This window comes from Hyperolius riggenbachi, chromosome 3, assembly GCF_040937935.1.
Source record: "Hyperolius riggenbachi isolate aHypRig1 chromosome 3, aHypRig1.pri, whole genome shotgun sequence".
In the NCBI taxonomy this organism is placed as follows: domain Eukaryota; kingdom Metazoa; phylum Chordata; class Amphibia; order Anura; family Hyperoliidae; genus Hyperolius; species Hyperolius riggenbachi.
In genome coordinates, this window is record NC_090648.1 from 10,191,249 (window position 1) to 10,207,862 (window position 16,614).

General features: G+C 45.1%; 1 protein-coding gene across 4 annotated transcripts in view; it reads left to right on the forward strand.

Moving 5' to 3' along the window:
* LOC137562472 (ficolin-1-A-like) overlaps positions 1 to 16,614 on the forward strand; it is a 72,633-nt gene that overhangs the window by 22,029 nt on the left and 33,990 nt on the right. Inside the window, exon 2 of one of the 4 annotated variants that reach the window (XM_068273841.1) lies at positions 1,297 to 1,747. The exons of 1 other annotated variant lie outside the window; for it this stretch is intronic. In XM_068273841.1, the coding sequence (XP_068129942.1) occupies positions 1,303 to 1,747 (445 nt within the window). In that variant the 5' untranslated portion in view covers positions 1,297 to 1,302. Of the gene's footprint in view, positions 1 to 1,000; positions 1,748 to 16,614 lie in introns of those variants that run through there. 2 more of the 4 variants (XM_068273843.1, XM_068273842.1) reach the window with 2 other exon arrangements.

Genomic DNA, 16,614 nt, shown 5'->3' on the forward strand with positions numbered 1-16,614 from the left:
TAGTGTAGTGATAGTGAAGGGGTTAATCACTGAGCTTATCACTGTGTGCAGCCCTAGGCCCCGCAGCACTGCAGCTGTGCAGCACACACTCTAACTGTCACACTATGAGACATCAATCAAGCTAAATAACGATTACTATAGAGTAGTGAAGGGGTTAATCAATGAACAGCTTTAGGTTTATAACTGTGTACAGGCAGCCCTGGCTAGGCCACAGGCACTGGAGCATGTCTCTCAGGAAGCATTCAGCAAGCTAGGACGATCTGTCCCATCATGGCAGTCCTCCTTATTATACAAGGGGGGCTGGCCAGTGTTCCTTTCTGTGATTGGGTGTCAGGGCTTCTGCTGGGTGGCCTCTGATTGGCTCAATGAGGTCAGGTGGGGCTGGCCAGGGTTCCCCTCTGTGATTGGTTGCTAGGGCTTCTGCTGGGAGCCCTCTGATTGGCTCCAGGACGTCATCACCTTAGTTACAGTATTTCGGATCCGGATATCCCAGATATCCCCATATATCCGGGTAATGCGGCAAAATATTTGCAGATAGCTATCCGGATTTCTATAGAAATCTGGAATCTTTAATCTGATCCAGGTAGCGTAAAAATGGTCGGATATCCAGGTTACCCGGATATCTGGAATCCGGATGAGCATCCCTGTATAGAAGTGATTATTATGAGCACAGGACCAATAGAGAGCTAATACTGTAGTTGAGGAAGGGCCCTTCGGGGCCCCTCTGGCTCAAGGTCCCTGATGCGGTCGCTACCTCTGCACCCCCTATTGCTATGCCCCTGATGGGATCCCAACTGCCTTGGCCCCCTTATAGATAAAGAAGAAAATGTCCCAGTACTTTGGACTTTGGTTGCAAAACTTTTTCACTCTCCTACAAGGAAGTGCAAACAAAATCTAAGTCCACTTCAAGTCCAGGAAGTTCTGAGAATATTTGTGCAATGAGAGGAGTGGAAAGGTGTATCAGATGTTCAAGGAACTTTGATAATCCTTCTGTAGGAACTCGATGAGGTGTTCGGTTACACAACCTTCTTGTTGCTGAAGACAAACTGATCTTATTTCATATTGAAGAAGGGATACTTTATTTTTACCCTGCTGTTAGGACACTTTATTTCTGTTTGACCTCTTCAGAACAGTAAAGGCTGATCTTTTATTGTCTGGTAGAACTACAGATCTTTGACCTTTTCTAAAGTTTACAGTACATAACTCGTGACTATGGTTTCTGCCTCGCCCTGTGTCCTCATAAACTGCACAGACATTTAAATCAGAGAGTTTCATTTTCACTTTTCCCTTCTGCAGTCAGCAATGGCTTCTGCTAGTCTCAAAGAGGAGCTTGAGTGTTCCATTTGCCGAGACATCTACAAGGACCCAATAACTTTGCTTTGCGGACACAACTTCTGCCGGTTATGTGCCATACAACACTTTGACTCGCAGGAGGAGCTCTGGATGTACAATTGTCCTGAATGCAGGGCCGAGTTTCTGGAGCGGCCGGTACTGCAGAAGAACCTGAAGCTATGCAACATAGTAGAGAACTTCACGTCTTTTCAGTGGAATCAACCAGAAGCTGAAGTCAACCATTCTCCCGAAGCACCTGCACCTCCTATCAACATTACTTTTCAAGATGAATTGCCCTCATCTGAGAGGAATCTCATTATTTTCAGCAGGTTTCCAGAAGATGACCCAGCTGCTTTCACCCAGACACGGAATCGGTATTCCAACAGGACCACGCGGATGTACAATTCAGACACAGGTGATTTTTCTGACACTGAGAGACAATGTACAGATGTTCTCCCAGGGGCTAAACTAATGCCCCTGCATGGGATGCAGCTGCAGAGGGCCCTTAGGGGGAGAAGCCTGAGGGGAGGGGGCATGCCTCTGGGGCTCTCCAGGGCCATTTTTAGGGGCAGGAGGAGGTGCAGCACAGGAAGGATGAGCAGCAAGCACACACAGCAGCGGGGAGGGGGACCCGACTCCACCCTTACCTCGGGCTCCCCCTCAGCACTCCCTCTTCTAGCAATGGCAGCAGGCAGGAAACGCTGACTCACCTCTTCCACGTTCCATGTGACAGAGGTCCACTCTTCTCTGCAGTGCTTTACTCGCTCAGTAGCTGGCTACCCATACTGGGGACACCTATAGCTGGCTAAATATACTGAGGGCACCTATAACTGGCTACCTATTATTATTATTATTATTATTATTTATTTATATAGCACCAACATATTCCGCAGCGCTTTACAAAGCACAATAAGACGACAAGGGGAACATAGATACAACTAACAAATATACAGCAGAGTTCCAAGCAGCACAAATATTGTTACAAAAACAGTAAACATTAGGAGGATGACCCTGCCCTTGCGAGCTTACAATCTAATGGGTAGTGGGGGACACACTAGGTAAGGGGGTGGAGGATGGATGAGGCAGTGATTCTTTGCCTCTGATTACATTGTGACAAATAAGTAAATAAAGGGCTATAGAATGTTATAAGCTTGTCTGAAAAGGTGTGTTTTAAGAGTGCGTTTGAAGATGTCCAGGTTTGGAGCATGACGTACAGGCTGTGGAAGAGAGTTCCAGATAAGGGCTGATGCTCGTGTAAAGTCCTGGATGCGAGCATGAGAGGAGGTGATCAGCTTAGAGGCCAGGAGAATTTCTTGGGAGGAGCGAAGGTTGCGGGAGGGACAATATCTTGAGATTAGTGAGGAGATGTATGGAGGAGACAACTCGTGCAGGGCTTTGTATGTTAGAGTCAGGAGTTTGAACTGGATCCTCTTGGTAATGGGTAACCAGTGGAGAGAATGGCACAGTGGGGCTGCATCAGAAGAGCGTGTGGAAAGGTGAATGAGGTGGGCCGCTGCATTTAGAAGGGATTGGAGAGGAGCTAGCCTGTTTTTTGGTAGGCCACAGAGCAGGGTGTTGCAGTAGTCTAGGCGGGAGATGATTAAGGCATGAACAAGCATTTTGGTGGCCTCTTGTGTGAGGAAGGGATGGATACGGAATATATTTTTGAGCTGGAAATAGCAGGTGGTGGTTAATGAGGCAATGTGAGGTTTAAAGGAGAGCTCTGAGTCAAGTATAACCCCCAAGCAGCGGGCCTTAGTGGTTGAGGTTATTGGGGTGTTGTCTACCGTTATGGTTGCAATTGGTGGGGGTGTAGATAGCAATGGTGGAAAAATCACAATTTCCGTTTTAGTCATGTTGAGTTTGAGGAAGCGGGAGGACATGAATGCAGAAACGGCACGTAGACAGTCGGGGACTCTGGATAGTAGTGAGGACAGGTCAGGAGCTGAGAGATAGATTTGGGTGTCATCCGCATAGAGGTGATACTGGAAGCCAAAAGAGTTAATTAGTTGTCCCAGGCCACGGGTGTAAATTGAGAAAAGAAGTGGCCCAAGAACAGAGCCTTGAGGTACACCAACAGACAGTGGGTGTGGAGAGGACTTGGTGTTAGAGAAGGAGACAGTGTAAGAGCGTCCAGAGAGATAAGAGGAGATCCAGGAATGTGCTTGTCCCTTGATTCCTAAAGATGACAGTGTCTGCAGAAGCAGAGCATGATCAACCGTGTCAAAGGCAGAGGAAAGGTCAAGGAGTATTAGAATGGAGAACTGGCCTTTGGATTTAGCTACCAGTAGGTCATTAGCAACTTTCGTGAGGGCAGTTTCAGTGGAATGGTGTGTGCGGAATCCAGATTGAAAGGGGTCAAGTAAGGAGTTGGTAGAGAGAAAGGCAGACAATTCTGAATGGATGTGACGTTCCAGCAGTTTAGAAGCAAAGGGGAGGAGCGAGACAGGACGGTAGTTGGATAGAGAAGTTGGATCAAGAGAGGGTTTTTTGATTAGTGGTGTGATGATAGCTTGTTTGAATAAGGAAGGAAAAGTGCCAGTGGAGATAGAAAGGTTGAATAGAGTTGTTAGAGCGGGATTAAAGGAGGAGGAAAGCTGGGGGATTAGATGAGAGGGAATGGGGTCCAGGGCACAGGTAGTGAGATGCGCTTTGGAGATTAGTGAGGAAAGACACTGATCAGTTAGTGTGGTGAAAGATGTTAGAGTGGGAGACTGGTCTTGTGGAGCGGGGGGGAGGCAGTTAGTGGTGGGTGAGGGTGCAGGCGGACAGAAGGAATTTATAGGTGACGGCTGTGCTGGTAAAAATGGTTGCGCGTTAAAGCTATTACGTATTGCATCAATTTTGCTTGTAAAGTATGATGCAAAGTTGTCGGCTGACAGACATGTGGTAGGGGGAGGAGGTGGGGGACGAAGTAGGGAGTTAAAGGTGTTGAATAATTGTTTTGGGTTGTGAGACTGTGAGGAAATGAGCGAGGAGAAATAAGACTGCTTAGCAGAAGTGAGGGCATCCCTGAGCTCCTGCATAGTTTGTTTATAGTGATTGAAGTCTTCTACAGCAGTGCTTTTTCTCCAGCATCTTTCTGCCACCCTGGAGTGCCTTTTCAGCTGTTTGATTTGTTCAGTGAGCCAGGGCTGCCGGTTAGTTTGGCGGGGGCAGGTGGTGGTGAGTGGAACGGCTGAATTCATGGCAGAGGAGACTACATTAAATAAGTAACTGGATGCTGCCTCAGAGTCAGTGTAGGAAGACAGGGTACTTAGAGGTTGCAAGGCCTCAGTCAGGGAATTCACATCCAGGTTGCGGTAATTCCTGTGCGTGACTGTATGGTGTAGTGTTGGAGGAGTTGACGGTAGAGAAGAATTGATTGAGAAGGTAAGAAGGTTGTGGTCTGAGAGGGGAAGCGGAGTGTTATGAAAGCTTGAAATAGAACAGAGGCGGGTAAAGACAAGGTCAAGAGTGTGGTCGTCTTTGTGGGTGGAAGTGGAGGACCATTGGGTGAGGTCAAACGAGGAGGTGAGAGAGAGCAGTTTGGTGGCAGTAGGGCAATTAGTATCGATGGGTATATTAAAATCTCCAATGATGATAGAGGGTATATCAGTGGAGAGGAACTGGAGAAGCCATGCTGAAAAGTGATCAATGAAAGTAGAGGCTGGACCGGGCGGGCGGTAGATAATAGCAATCTGAATGTGGTATGGAGAGTAGAGACGGACAGCATGAACTTCAAAGGATGAGAGTGCGGGCAGTGATGTGAGTGGCTTAAAGGAACAGTGTTCAGAGAGGAGGATCCCCACCCCCCCTCCATGTTTGTGGCCTGGTCTAGGGGCATGACTAAATTTTAGACCACCATATGATAGAGCATCTGGAGACACCGTGTCTGATGGATACCTATACTGAGGGCACCTATACCTGGCTACCTATACTGGGGGCACCTATACCTGGCTACCTATACTGGGGCACCTATACCTGGTTACCTAAACAGAGGGCACCTATCCCTGGTTACCTAAACTGAGGGCACCTATACCTGGTTACCTAAACTGAGGGCACCTATACCTGGTTACCTAAACTGAGGGCACCTATAGCTGGCTACCGATACTTAGGGCACCTATACCTGGCTACCTATACTGGGGCACCTATACCTGGTTACCTAAACTGAGGGCACCTATACCTGGTTACCTAAACTGAGGGCACCTATAGCTGGCTACCTATACTTAGGGCACCTATACCTGGCTACCTACACTGGGGGCACCTATAACTGGCTACCTATACTGGGGGCACCTATACCTGGTTACCTAAACTGAGGGCACCTATAGCTGGCTACCTATACTGGGGGCACCTATACCTAGTTACCTAAACTGAGAGCACCTATAGCTGGCTACCTATACTGGGGGGACCTATGCCTGGCTACCTATACTGGGGGCACCTATACCTGGCTACCTATACTGAGGGCACCTATAGCTGGCTACCTATACTGGGGGCACCTATACCTTGCTATCTATACTGGGGGCAGCTATACCTGGCTATCTATACTGGGGGCACAAATGCCTGGCTACGTATACTGAGGGCACCTATAGCTGGCTACCTATACTGGGGGCACATATACCTTGCTATTTATACTGGTGGCAGCTATACCTGGCTATCTATACTTGGGGCACCAATGCCTGGCTACCTATACTAGGGGCACCTATACCTGGCTACCTATACTGGGGGCACCTATACCTGGCTACCTATACTGGGGGCACCTATACCTAGTTACCTAAACTGAGAGCACCTATAGCTGGATACCTATACTGGGGGAACCTATACCTGGCTACCTATACTGGGGGCACCTATAGCTGGCTACCTATACTGGGGGCACCTATACCTAGTTACCTAAACTGAGAGCACCTATAGCTGGCTACCTATACTGGGGGCACCTATACCTGGCTACCTATACTGGGGGCACCTATACCTGGCTACCTATACTGAGGGCACCTATAACTGGCTACCTATACTGGGGGCACCTATACCTTGCTATCTATACTGGGGGCAGCTATACCTGGCTATTTATACTGGGGGCACAAATGCCTGGCTACGTATACTGAGGGCACCTATAGCTGGCTACCTATACTGGGGGCACCTATACCTTGCTATTTATACTGGGGGCAGCTATACCTGGCTATCTATACTTGGGGCACCAATGCCTGGCTACCTATACTGGGGCACCTATACCTGGTTACCTAAACTGAGGGCACCTATACCTGGTTACCTAAACTGGGGGCACCTATACCTGGCTACCTATACTGGGGGCACCTATACCTGGCTACCTATACTGAGGGCACCTATAACTGGCTACCTATACTGGGGGCACCTATACCTTGCTATCTATACTGGGGGCAGCTATACCTGGCTATCTATACTGGGGGCACAAATGCCTGGCTACGTATACTGAGGGCACCTATAGCTGGCTACCTATACTGGGGGCACCTATACTTTGCTATTTATACTGGGGGCAGCTATACCTGGCTATCTATACTTGGGGCACCAATGCCTGGCTACCTATACTATGGGCACCTATACCTGGCTACCTATACTGGGGGCACCTATACCTGGCTAACCTATACTGGGGGCACCTATACCTGGCTACCTATACTGGGGGCACCTATACCTAGTTACCTAAACTGAGAGCACCTATAGCTGGATACCTATACTGGGGGAACCTATACCTGGCTACCTATACTGGGGGCCCCTATAGCTGGTTACCTATACTGGGGGCACCTATACCTGGCTACCTATACTGGGGGCCCCTATAGCTGGTTACCTATGCTGGGGGCACTTTCTACCTGGCTTGCTTTTCCAATTTTTTTTTTGCTGGGGGAGCCCTCACGATTCTTATGCATGGAGCTCCCAGTGGCAGCCCTAGTTTGAGACAACACACAAGTAGTTTGATTATTAATATTATTAAGTATTATATAGCACTGACATCTTCTGCAGCACATTACAGAGTACATAGTCATGTCACTGACTGTCCTCAGAGGAGCTCACACTCTAATCCTACCATAGTCATAGTGTAATGTCCTACCATATTATTATTATTATTATGTAATTATATAGCACTGACATCTTCTGCACCACTGTACAGACAGAGTACATAGTCATGTCACTGACTGTCCTCAGGGCAGCTCACACTCTAATCCTACCATAGTCATTGTCTAATGTCCTACCATATTATTATTATGTATTTATATAGCACTGACATCTCCTGCAGCACATTACAGAGTACATAGTCATGTCACTGACTGTCCTCAGAGGAGCTCACACTCCAATCCTACCATAGTCATAGTCTAATGTCCTACCATATTATTATTATGTATTTATATAGCACTGACATCTTCTGCAGCACATTACAGAGTACATAGTCATGTCACTGACTGTCCTCAGAGGAGCTCACACTCTAATCCTACCATAGTCATAGTGTAATGTCCTACCATATTATTATTATTATTATGTATTTATATAGCACTGACATCTTCTGCAGCACTGTACAGACAGAGTACATAGTCATGTCACTGACTGTCCTCAGGGCAGCTCACACTCTAATCCTACCATAGTCATTTTCTAATGTCCTACCATATTATTATTATGTATTTATATAGCACTGACATCTCCTGCAGCACATTACAGAGTACATAGTCATGTCACTGACTGCCCCAGAGGAGCTCACACTCTAATCCCACCATAGTCATAGTCTAGTGTCCTACCATATTATTATTATTATGTATTTATATAGCACTGACATCTCCTGCAGCACTGTACAGACAGAGTACATAGTCATGTCACTGACTGTCCTCAGAGGAGCTCACAATCTAATAGCCATAGTCTAATGTCCTACCATATTATTATTATGTATTTATATAGCACTGACATTTTCTTCAGCACATTACAGAGTACATAGTCATGTCACTGACCGTCCTCAGAGGAGCTCACACTCTAATCCTACCATAGACATAGTCTAATGTCCTACCATATTATTATTATGTATTTATATAGCACTGACATCTCCTGCAGCACATTACAGAGTACATAGTCATGTCACTGACCGTCCTCAGAGGAGCTCACACTCTAATCCTACCATAGACATAGTCTAATGTCCTGCCATATTATTATTATGCATTTATATAGCACTGACATCTCCTGCAGCACATTACAGAGTACATAGTCATGTCACTGACTGTCCTCAGAGGAGCTAACAATCTAATCCTACCATAGTCATAGTCTAATGTCCTCCCATATTATTATTATATATTTATATAGCACTGACATCTTCTGCAGCACATTACAGAGTACATAGTCATGTCACTGACTGTCCTCAGGGCAGCTCACACTCTAATCCTATCATAGTCATAGACTAATGTCCTACCATATTATTATTATGTATTTATATAGCACTGACATCTCCTGCAGCACTTTACAGAGTACATAGTCATGTCACTGACTGTCCTCAGAGGAGCTCACACTCTAATCCTACCATAGACATAGTCTAATGTCCTACCATATTATTATTATGTATTTATATAGCACTGACATCTCCTGCAGCACATTACAGAGTACATAGTCATGTCACTGACCGTCCTCAGAGGAGCTCACACTCTAATCCTACCATAGACATAGTCTAATGTCCTGCCATATTATTATTATGCATTTATATAGCACTGACATCTCCTGCAGCACATTACAGAGTACATAGTCATGTCACTGACTGTCCTCAGAGGAGCTCACAATCTAATCCTACCATAGTCATAGTGTAATGTCCTACCATATTATTATTATGTATTTATATAGCACTGACATCTGCAGCACATTACAGAGTACATAGTCATGTCACTGACTGTCCTCAGAGGAGCTCACACTCTAATCCTACCATAGTCATAGCCCAATGTCCTACCATATTATTATTATGTATTTATATAGCACTGACATCTCCTGCAGCACATTACAGAGTACATAGTCATGTCACTGACTGTCCTCAGAGGAGTTCACAATCTTTTTTTTTTTTTTTAAACGTAATTTTTTATTGAAGGTTTTCAGGAATACATACAGTAAGTACTATGAAGCTTAGTAGAACAAATCTCAAATGCGCTATATGGCAATACAAAAACACGTGTACATATATTCACTTCTGCAACTTGACATATGTGTATTCAAAACTGAGTTATTACATCAATTATATGGTATGTCAAATAGTTATTAATAGTTCCCTAGTACCAAGCTCGATTATTTTCCTTATACATGGATAATAGCACATTAAACATAGAACAACGAAACCTTAACAGATAACGAACTATAACATGTATCAAGCTGCCTTACCAGTCTCCTCTTAGGGTGTTCACTCTCGTGTGGTGGGTGACTTGGTTTTTACTGTCTAAAACCTGTATCATGTCTCTAACTCTTTGAGTTTCTGGATTTCCCCTGTTGTGGCATTTCAATTGGATATATTGCGTAGTTTGAATTCCATATCGAAGTTTAGCGCCTCTAGGTTTTTTATGTATACCCATGTGGGCGGATCAGGATCTTTCCAATGTGAGCATATTGCTTGTCTTGTGGCACATAGTAGGTGGGTTATTTTTAATCTGTGTGGCTTTGGTATGGTGTCCAAGTCTATATGTAGTAATGCTAGACTGGGGAAGGGTATTATGTGTTTCCCCAGTTGGTCCGATATTTCCTCAAACACTTGGGCCCATATTGGATAGTGTAATGGTTAAGGGCTCTGCCTCTGACATGGGAGACCTGGGTTCGAATCTTGGCTCTGCCTGTTCAGTAAGCCAGCACCTATTCAGCAGGAGACCTTAGGCAAGTCTCCCTAACACTGCTACTGCCTATAGAGCGCGTCCTAGTGGCTGCAGCTCTGGCGCTTTGAGTCCGCCAGGAGAAAAGTGCTATATAAGTGTCTGTCTGTCTTTATGTATGGGCCCTCCCATAATATATGCGTTAGGGTTCCCTCCTCTCCACAGTTTCTCCAGCAAAGCCCCTGTTGTGATTTGGAATATTTGGCTATCTTAGAGGGGGTAATATACCAATTGTACATTATTTTTAATACAGTTTCCCAATGCGATATGCATTTGGATAAGTGTGTTATGTTTTTTGAGGCCTGGCACCATTTTCCTATTGTAATATTTTCTCTAAGAGATACTGTCCAGTATCTATATATATAATAGAGTAAGTGCCTCAACCTTCAAGCAAGAAGAAGAAGTAGCGCCCTGCCCCCAGGGCCGGTCCAAGCAAGAAGAAGGGGCCGGTCCAAGCAAGAAGAAGAAGTAGTGTCATATCAAACAAAGGGCAAAAAGGAATAATTTGCATATTTAGTAGCGGTGCATTGTGGGTAACCACAAATGTTCACTTATAGCTGAATTATTGCAGATTTGCTTCTGTTTTAAGAAGGAAAATTACACCAAGTTTTGCTTTTTTTTAGTAGAAGGTCTTTTTGGTCTCTTTTATCCTCCTACACATTCTTAGTAGTTTGGGTCACCCTGAGCTGCTTGGTTACTCTGTTGTACTGGTCCAAGCCCTATCTCATACAGCTGAATCAATCCCTGCTATGTATTGTTGAGGACCAAATATCTGAAATAGGCTGTCACATGTGGGTTTGATATGACTGTGTAAAGCTTAAAGCTATAGGCTTGCTTGCCTTACCAACGGTGAAAAGGAATCATTTGCATATTTAGTAGCAGTGCATTGTGGGTAACCACAAATGTTCACTTATAGCTGAATTATTGCATATTTCTTTCTGTTTTAGGAAGGCAAATTACACCAAGCTTTGCTTTTTTTAGTAGGAGGTCTTTTTGGTCCCTTTTATCCCCTATACATTCCAAGTGGTTTGGGTCACCCTGAGCTGCTTGGTTACTCTTGTACTGGTCCAAGCCCTATCTCATTTAGCTGTATCAATCCCTGCCATGTACTGATGAGGACCAAAAGTCTGAAACAGGCTGTCTACATATGGGTTTGATATGACTGTGTAAAATTTAAAGCTATATGCTTGCTATACACAAGCAGCTCTGGATGCTTGCTTGGCTTACCAATTGGGAAAAGGGGTAATTTGCATATTTAGTAGCAGTGCATTGTGGGTAACCTTATAGCTGAATTATTGCAGATTCCCTTCTGTTTTAAAAAGGCAAATTACACCAATGTGCGGCATTGCAGGAAGTGACGACAGTGGAACGCACGATGGAACACGGAAGAGGTGAGTCATCCCCGCCCGCTGCCTCTTACTAATAGTGGTGGCTGCTACTGTGCTTAAGCAGGAGGGGGAGCGCACATGGGGGACCCAGGTGAGGGGGGGGAGGGTTCCTGCTGAGCTTAAGATGGAGGGGGAGTGCACATGGGGGACCCAGGTGAGGGGGGGCTCCCCCTTCCTGCCCTCTACCCTCTTATGCGGCATATGCTACGCCACGGGTCGACTAGTGGTAAATATTTCTCTAGGCTTGTAGAGGAGTCACGTGTAAGGGTTTCATAACAAATAGCGATTCCTTTCTTAAATTTACCTGGGTCTGCGAAACAGGCGTAGAGACTTTTTGGCCATAGGGGCCATTTAGATTGTGTCGATTGTATAAAGTGGCGTATCTGAAGATACGTATGAAATTCTCTATTATTCAAACCACATTCCTCTCTTAGTTCTTGGAACGACTTTACCCCTGTTGTGGATAAGACCTGTTGTAGTGTAGTGTTGGGCGAACACCTGGATGTTCGGGTTCGGGAAAGTTCGCCGAACATGGCTGCGATGTTCGGCATGTTCGGGCCGAACCCCGAACTCCCCGAACATCCCGCTTTTGGGGGCCCATAAGGGGGGACATGCCCGATCGCGGGGGGGTCGGAAATTCCCCCCACCCCCTCCGCTAGCGCTCCCCCCTCTGCCCGCTTCCCCATACAAAAGTTTAATGAAGTAAAACAGTACCGGTCCGGTGCGGTGGTAGTGGCTGGGTGGCTGGCAGTGGGCGGCACTGTTTAGTGAGTGACTGAGGAGGAGGAGTCCGGAGAGTGACGTGTTGAGGGAGGCCGGGCAGCGGGCGGTTCAGCAGTAGTACGGTACTACTGCTGAACCGCCCGCTGCCCGGCCTCCCTCAACGCGTCACTCTCCGGACTCCTCCTCCTCAGTCACTCACTAAACAGTGCCGCCCACTGCCAGCCACCCAGCCACTACCACCGCACCGGACCGGTACTGTTTTACTTCATTAAACTTTTGTATGGGGAAGCGGGCAGAGGGGGGAGCGCTAGCGGAGGGGGTGGGGGGAATTTCCGACCCCCCCCCCGCGATCGGGGCATGCTCCCCCCCTTATGCCTGCGACCCCATAGGGGGGCAGTATTCGGCCGAACAGGGCCCTGTTCGGCCCTGTTCGCGGCCATTTAGTAGTTCGGGGCGAACCCGAACTTAAAAGGCCGAACACCATCAGGTGTTCGGCCGAACTCGAACATCACCCGAACAGGGTGATGTTCTGCAGAACCCGAACAGTGGCGAACACTGTTCGCCCAACACTATGTGTAAACTCCTGCTTTCAACCATTCTGCTATATTAATATTGTCTATTAGGACTTTGAGACAGGATAGAGGTATGTTTGGGCAGGACAATTTGTGCCCTATAAATTTAGTTTCTGATAACGTTTTCCAGGCACTAATAGTGGCCTTAATAGTAGGATAGTTGGGAATTTGCGTGTTACTTTGGATGCAATTAGCTATCAATACATCTTTGGGGTGGTGGTTCAGTATGTTGCTTTCAAGTGTGGCCCAAAGGGGCCTGTCCTTATCCATCCACCAAGCCTTAGAGATCTCTAGGTTGCAAGCTATATATAAGGACTTGAAACAAGGTAGTCCAAAACCTCCAGAGTGTTTTGGAATTATTAAATTTTTAAGAGCTAGTCTGTGTTTCTTGTCTTTGCCCCATATATATTCTAGAGTGATTTTATTGAGGTCTGCAAAAAATTTCTTACGGATTGGGATTGTGACAGTCCGAAATATATATGTTATTTTAGGTAAGGTAAACATTTTTAATGCTGCTAGTCTACCTACCCATGATAGTTGATGTTTGGCGTAATCTTGGAGTTCAGTCTTAACTGTCTGCAGTAAGGGGGTGAAATTTAGCTTGAATAATTTATTTGCTGAGGCTGACAATTTAATGCCTAGATATTGGATCGAGTCCTTTGCCCATGGAAAGGTATATTGTGCTTTAAGTATTTTCTGCACCTCGAAGGGAATATTAGACCCTAGTATATATGACTTAGACTCGTTAATTTTATAATATGATACCTCAGAGAAGGCCTCAAGATCCTTCATGAGGTATTTCATGGAGTTTAGGGGATCAGTGATAGCCAGGATGGTGTCGTCCGCAAATAGGCCTATTTTGTGAGTTTGATCATGGCACTGTATTCCTTTGATTAAAGGATTTTCTCGTATTTTTTGAGCCATAGTCTCCATGATGAGTGTGAATATGAGAGGGGATAAGGGGCACCCCTGACGGGTGCCATTGGTAATTGTGAATATTTTAGATTGAAAGCCAGACGACACCACCCTGGCTGTGGGGGATGTGTAGAGGGCCATAATACCAGTCTGTATATTTCCAGTTAAGTCGAACCTGTGTAAGATGCTTCTCAAGAATGTCCAGTTTACCCGGTCGAATGCCTTCTCCGCATCCAAGGATAGGAACAGAGAAGGCATCCGACCGAGCTCAGTGAACCTTAAGAGGTCTATAAATCTCCTAGTGCCATCGCCTGACTGCCTGCCCTTCATAAAGGCAACCTGATCTAAGTTGATTAGTTTAGGAAGAACCATTAATAGTCTTGAGGCTAAGATCTTAGCGTACAATTTCAAATCTCCGTTCAGGAGAGAGATCGGCCTGTAATTGGAAGGGCTACTTAGGTCTTTTCCAGGTTTGGGTAAAATGGATATTGTGGCTGATAGGTATTCCTGCGGTATTGTACCAGATTGCAGAAATATATTGTATAAAGTTTGGAGCCTAGGGGCTAATATATTAGAAAAAGTCTTGAGGTATTCCCCCCTAAAGCCGTCAGGGCCCGGCGCTTTGTTTGATTTTATAGATTTGATGCCATGGAAGATTTCAGAGAGAGAGATGTGTTTATTAAGGTGTTCTAAATCCTCTGTTGAGATGTGAGGTAAATTTATAGTATCCAGGAATTTAGTGATAGATTGGGGGGTAGGTTGGGTGGTGTTCGGATCTTGTTTGATGTTATAAAGGGCGCTATAGTAATCGCTAAACGCGTTAACTATGTCTCTGGGGTTGAACAGTTTTGCCTTTGTTGGTTTTGGCTTGTCTACTTTTGATAATATTAGCACATTTTTTGCTGGCTTTGTTACCTTGGGAGTAATGATTGGTTTTATATTTTTTGAGGAGGAACTCATATTTATTTTGTAAAAGTAGCCTAAGCTCCTGCCTTAGCTGGAAGAGGATGTTAGATGTTTGTTGGGAGAATGTGCGCTTCAGGGTAGTTTCACATTTATGTATTTCTGTTAATAATGCTTCCATTTTTGCTTTTTGATCCCTCTTTTTGTTTGCACCTAGTTTTATTAGATAACCTCTTATGTGCGCCTTATGGGCTGCCCAAATCGTAGCCATTCCAACTTCACCATTCTCGTTTATTTCAAAAAATTCTTTTAAAACATTAGTTATATTCTCTTTGTTGGTGTCAGAAGCTAATAATGTTGTATTGAGCCTCCATGCAGGTCTATCTGGCGATGGACCCAAAACACTTAAGGTCAGTGAAACGGGAGCATGGTCCGACCATGTTATTTGATGTATCTTAACATCTTTAACCTTCTGTAGTGTATGTTTATCTAATAGAAATAGATCAATTCTGGACCATGACTTATGAACCTGTGAATAGAACGTGAAGTCTCTTTCGGATGCATTCATCACTCTCCATGCATCATAAAGTTGTTCCTTATGTAGAGTTTCTTGTAGGGAGGGCACTGAGTCTCGGTTAGGGTGTGTTGAGTCCAGTTTAGGGTCGGTACATATGTTCATATCACCCCCAATTATAATGGAGCCTTTACCTGAGTGTTTAATTTTTTGATTTTAGCTTTAAGGAATGACAGTTGTTTTGTATTGGGTGCGTACACATTTGCAATGGTGTATAATTAGTTGTTGATTACGCAAGTCACCAAGATGAATCTCCCCTGTGGATCCCTTACTTCTTCCAAGATTGTTAAAGCCAGATTCTGATGGAAGGCTATAAGCAGACCTCTTTTCTTCTTACAAAAATTATTGAAAAGGATGGTAGGAAACTCTTGCAGTTTGCAATAGCGCTGTGTTGAATCTAGAAGGTGTGTCTCCTGTAGTAACAGAACGTCAGGGTGGAGCTGTTGTATCTCCTTTTTGAGTGAGAACCTTTTTATAGGGGAGTTCAGTCCATTTACATTAAGTGATATAAAGCTGAGAGACATGTTTCTTTCAGATTTGTGATGTGTGTGATACCTGTTGTATGACCAGGTTTAGGAGGTGAACCTCTCTAGATGTCAGGAGGCGCAGTAATGAGTCAAGAGAGAGATAAGCAGTAGACGTTTCTTGTAAGGCGCTTGAAAAACACAGTCTTAGGAGGAAACAAAAATTATATTCACCTGGGTGGAAGAAGGTGACAATATCTCGGGGATTGGAGTATTGCTTATGGTAAGTAGCAACACTCAGGATACAGTGCAGCAATAGGACAACTAGGTGTCTGGTAGTGGGATACCTGATCCAGCTTTCAGTTGTTAGATCTCCTTCCCTGGAAGATTTTTCTAGAGGAGGAAGTAACAGTGGCATGCAGAGGAGGTTCTTGTAGCTTGAGCTTCCAGCTTTTTATCAGCTTATGACCTCCTTCTGTGTCGACAATTACATGTGTTGAACCTGCTCTGGTGATCAGCAGCTTTAAGGGGTAGCCCCATTTGTATTTTATATGATGATTTCTTAAAGTAGCCGTGATCTGTTGTAGTGATCTCCGAAATTTTAGGGTGGCCGCTGAGAAATCCGGAAAGATCTGGATGTTCTTGTAGGTTTCTGGCATTGTATTAGACTTTTGTAGGGCGAGTAAGATGGCTTCTTTCATAAAGTAGAAAGCAAAGCGCACGATCACATCTCTCGGGGTCGCTGATGGTAGATGCTTTGGTTTTGGGATTCTGTGTGCCCTTTCAATAATAACATCTCGCTCTGGAATAGATGGTATTAGTGATCTGGTTAGTTTCAGGATGTAAGGCTTGATTTGGTCATCTGGTACTGTCTCTGGTATGCCTCTCAGCTTCAAATTTTGTCTTCTGTCCCTGTCTTCC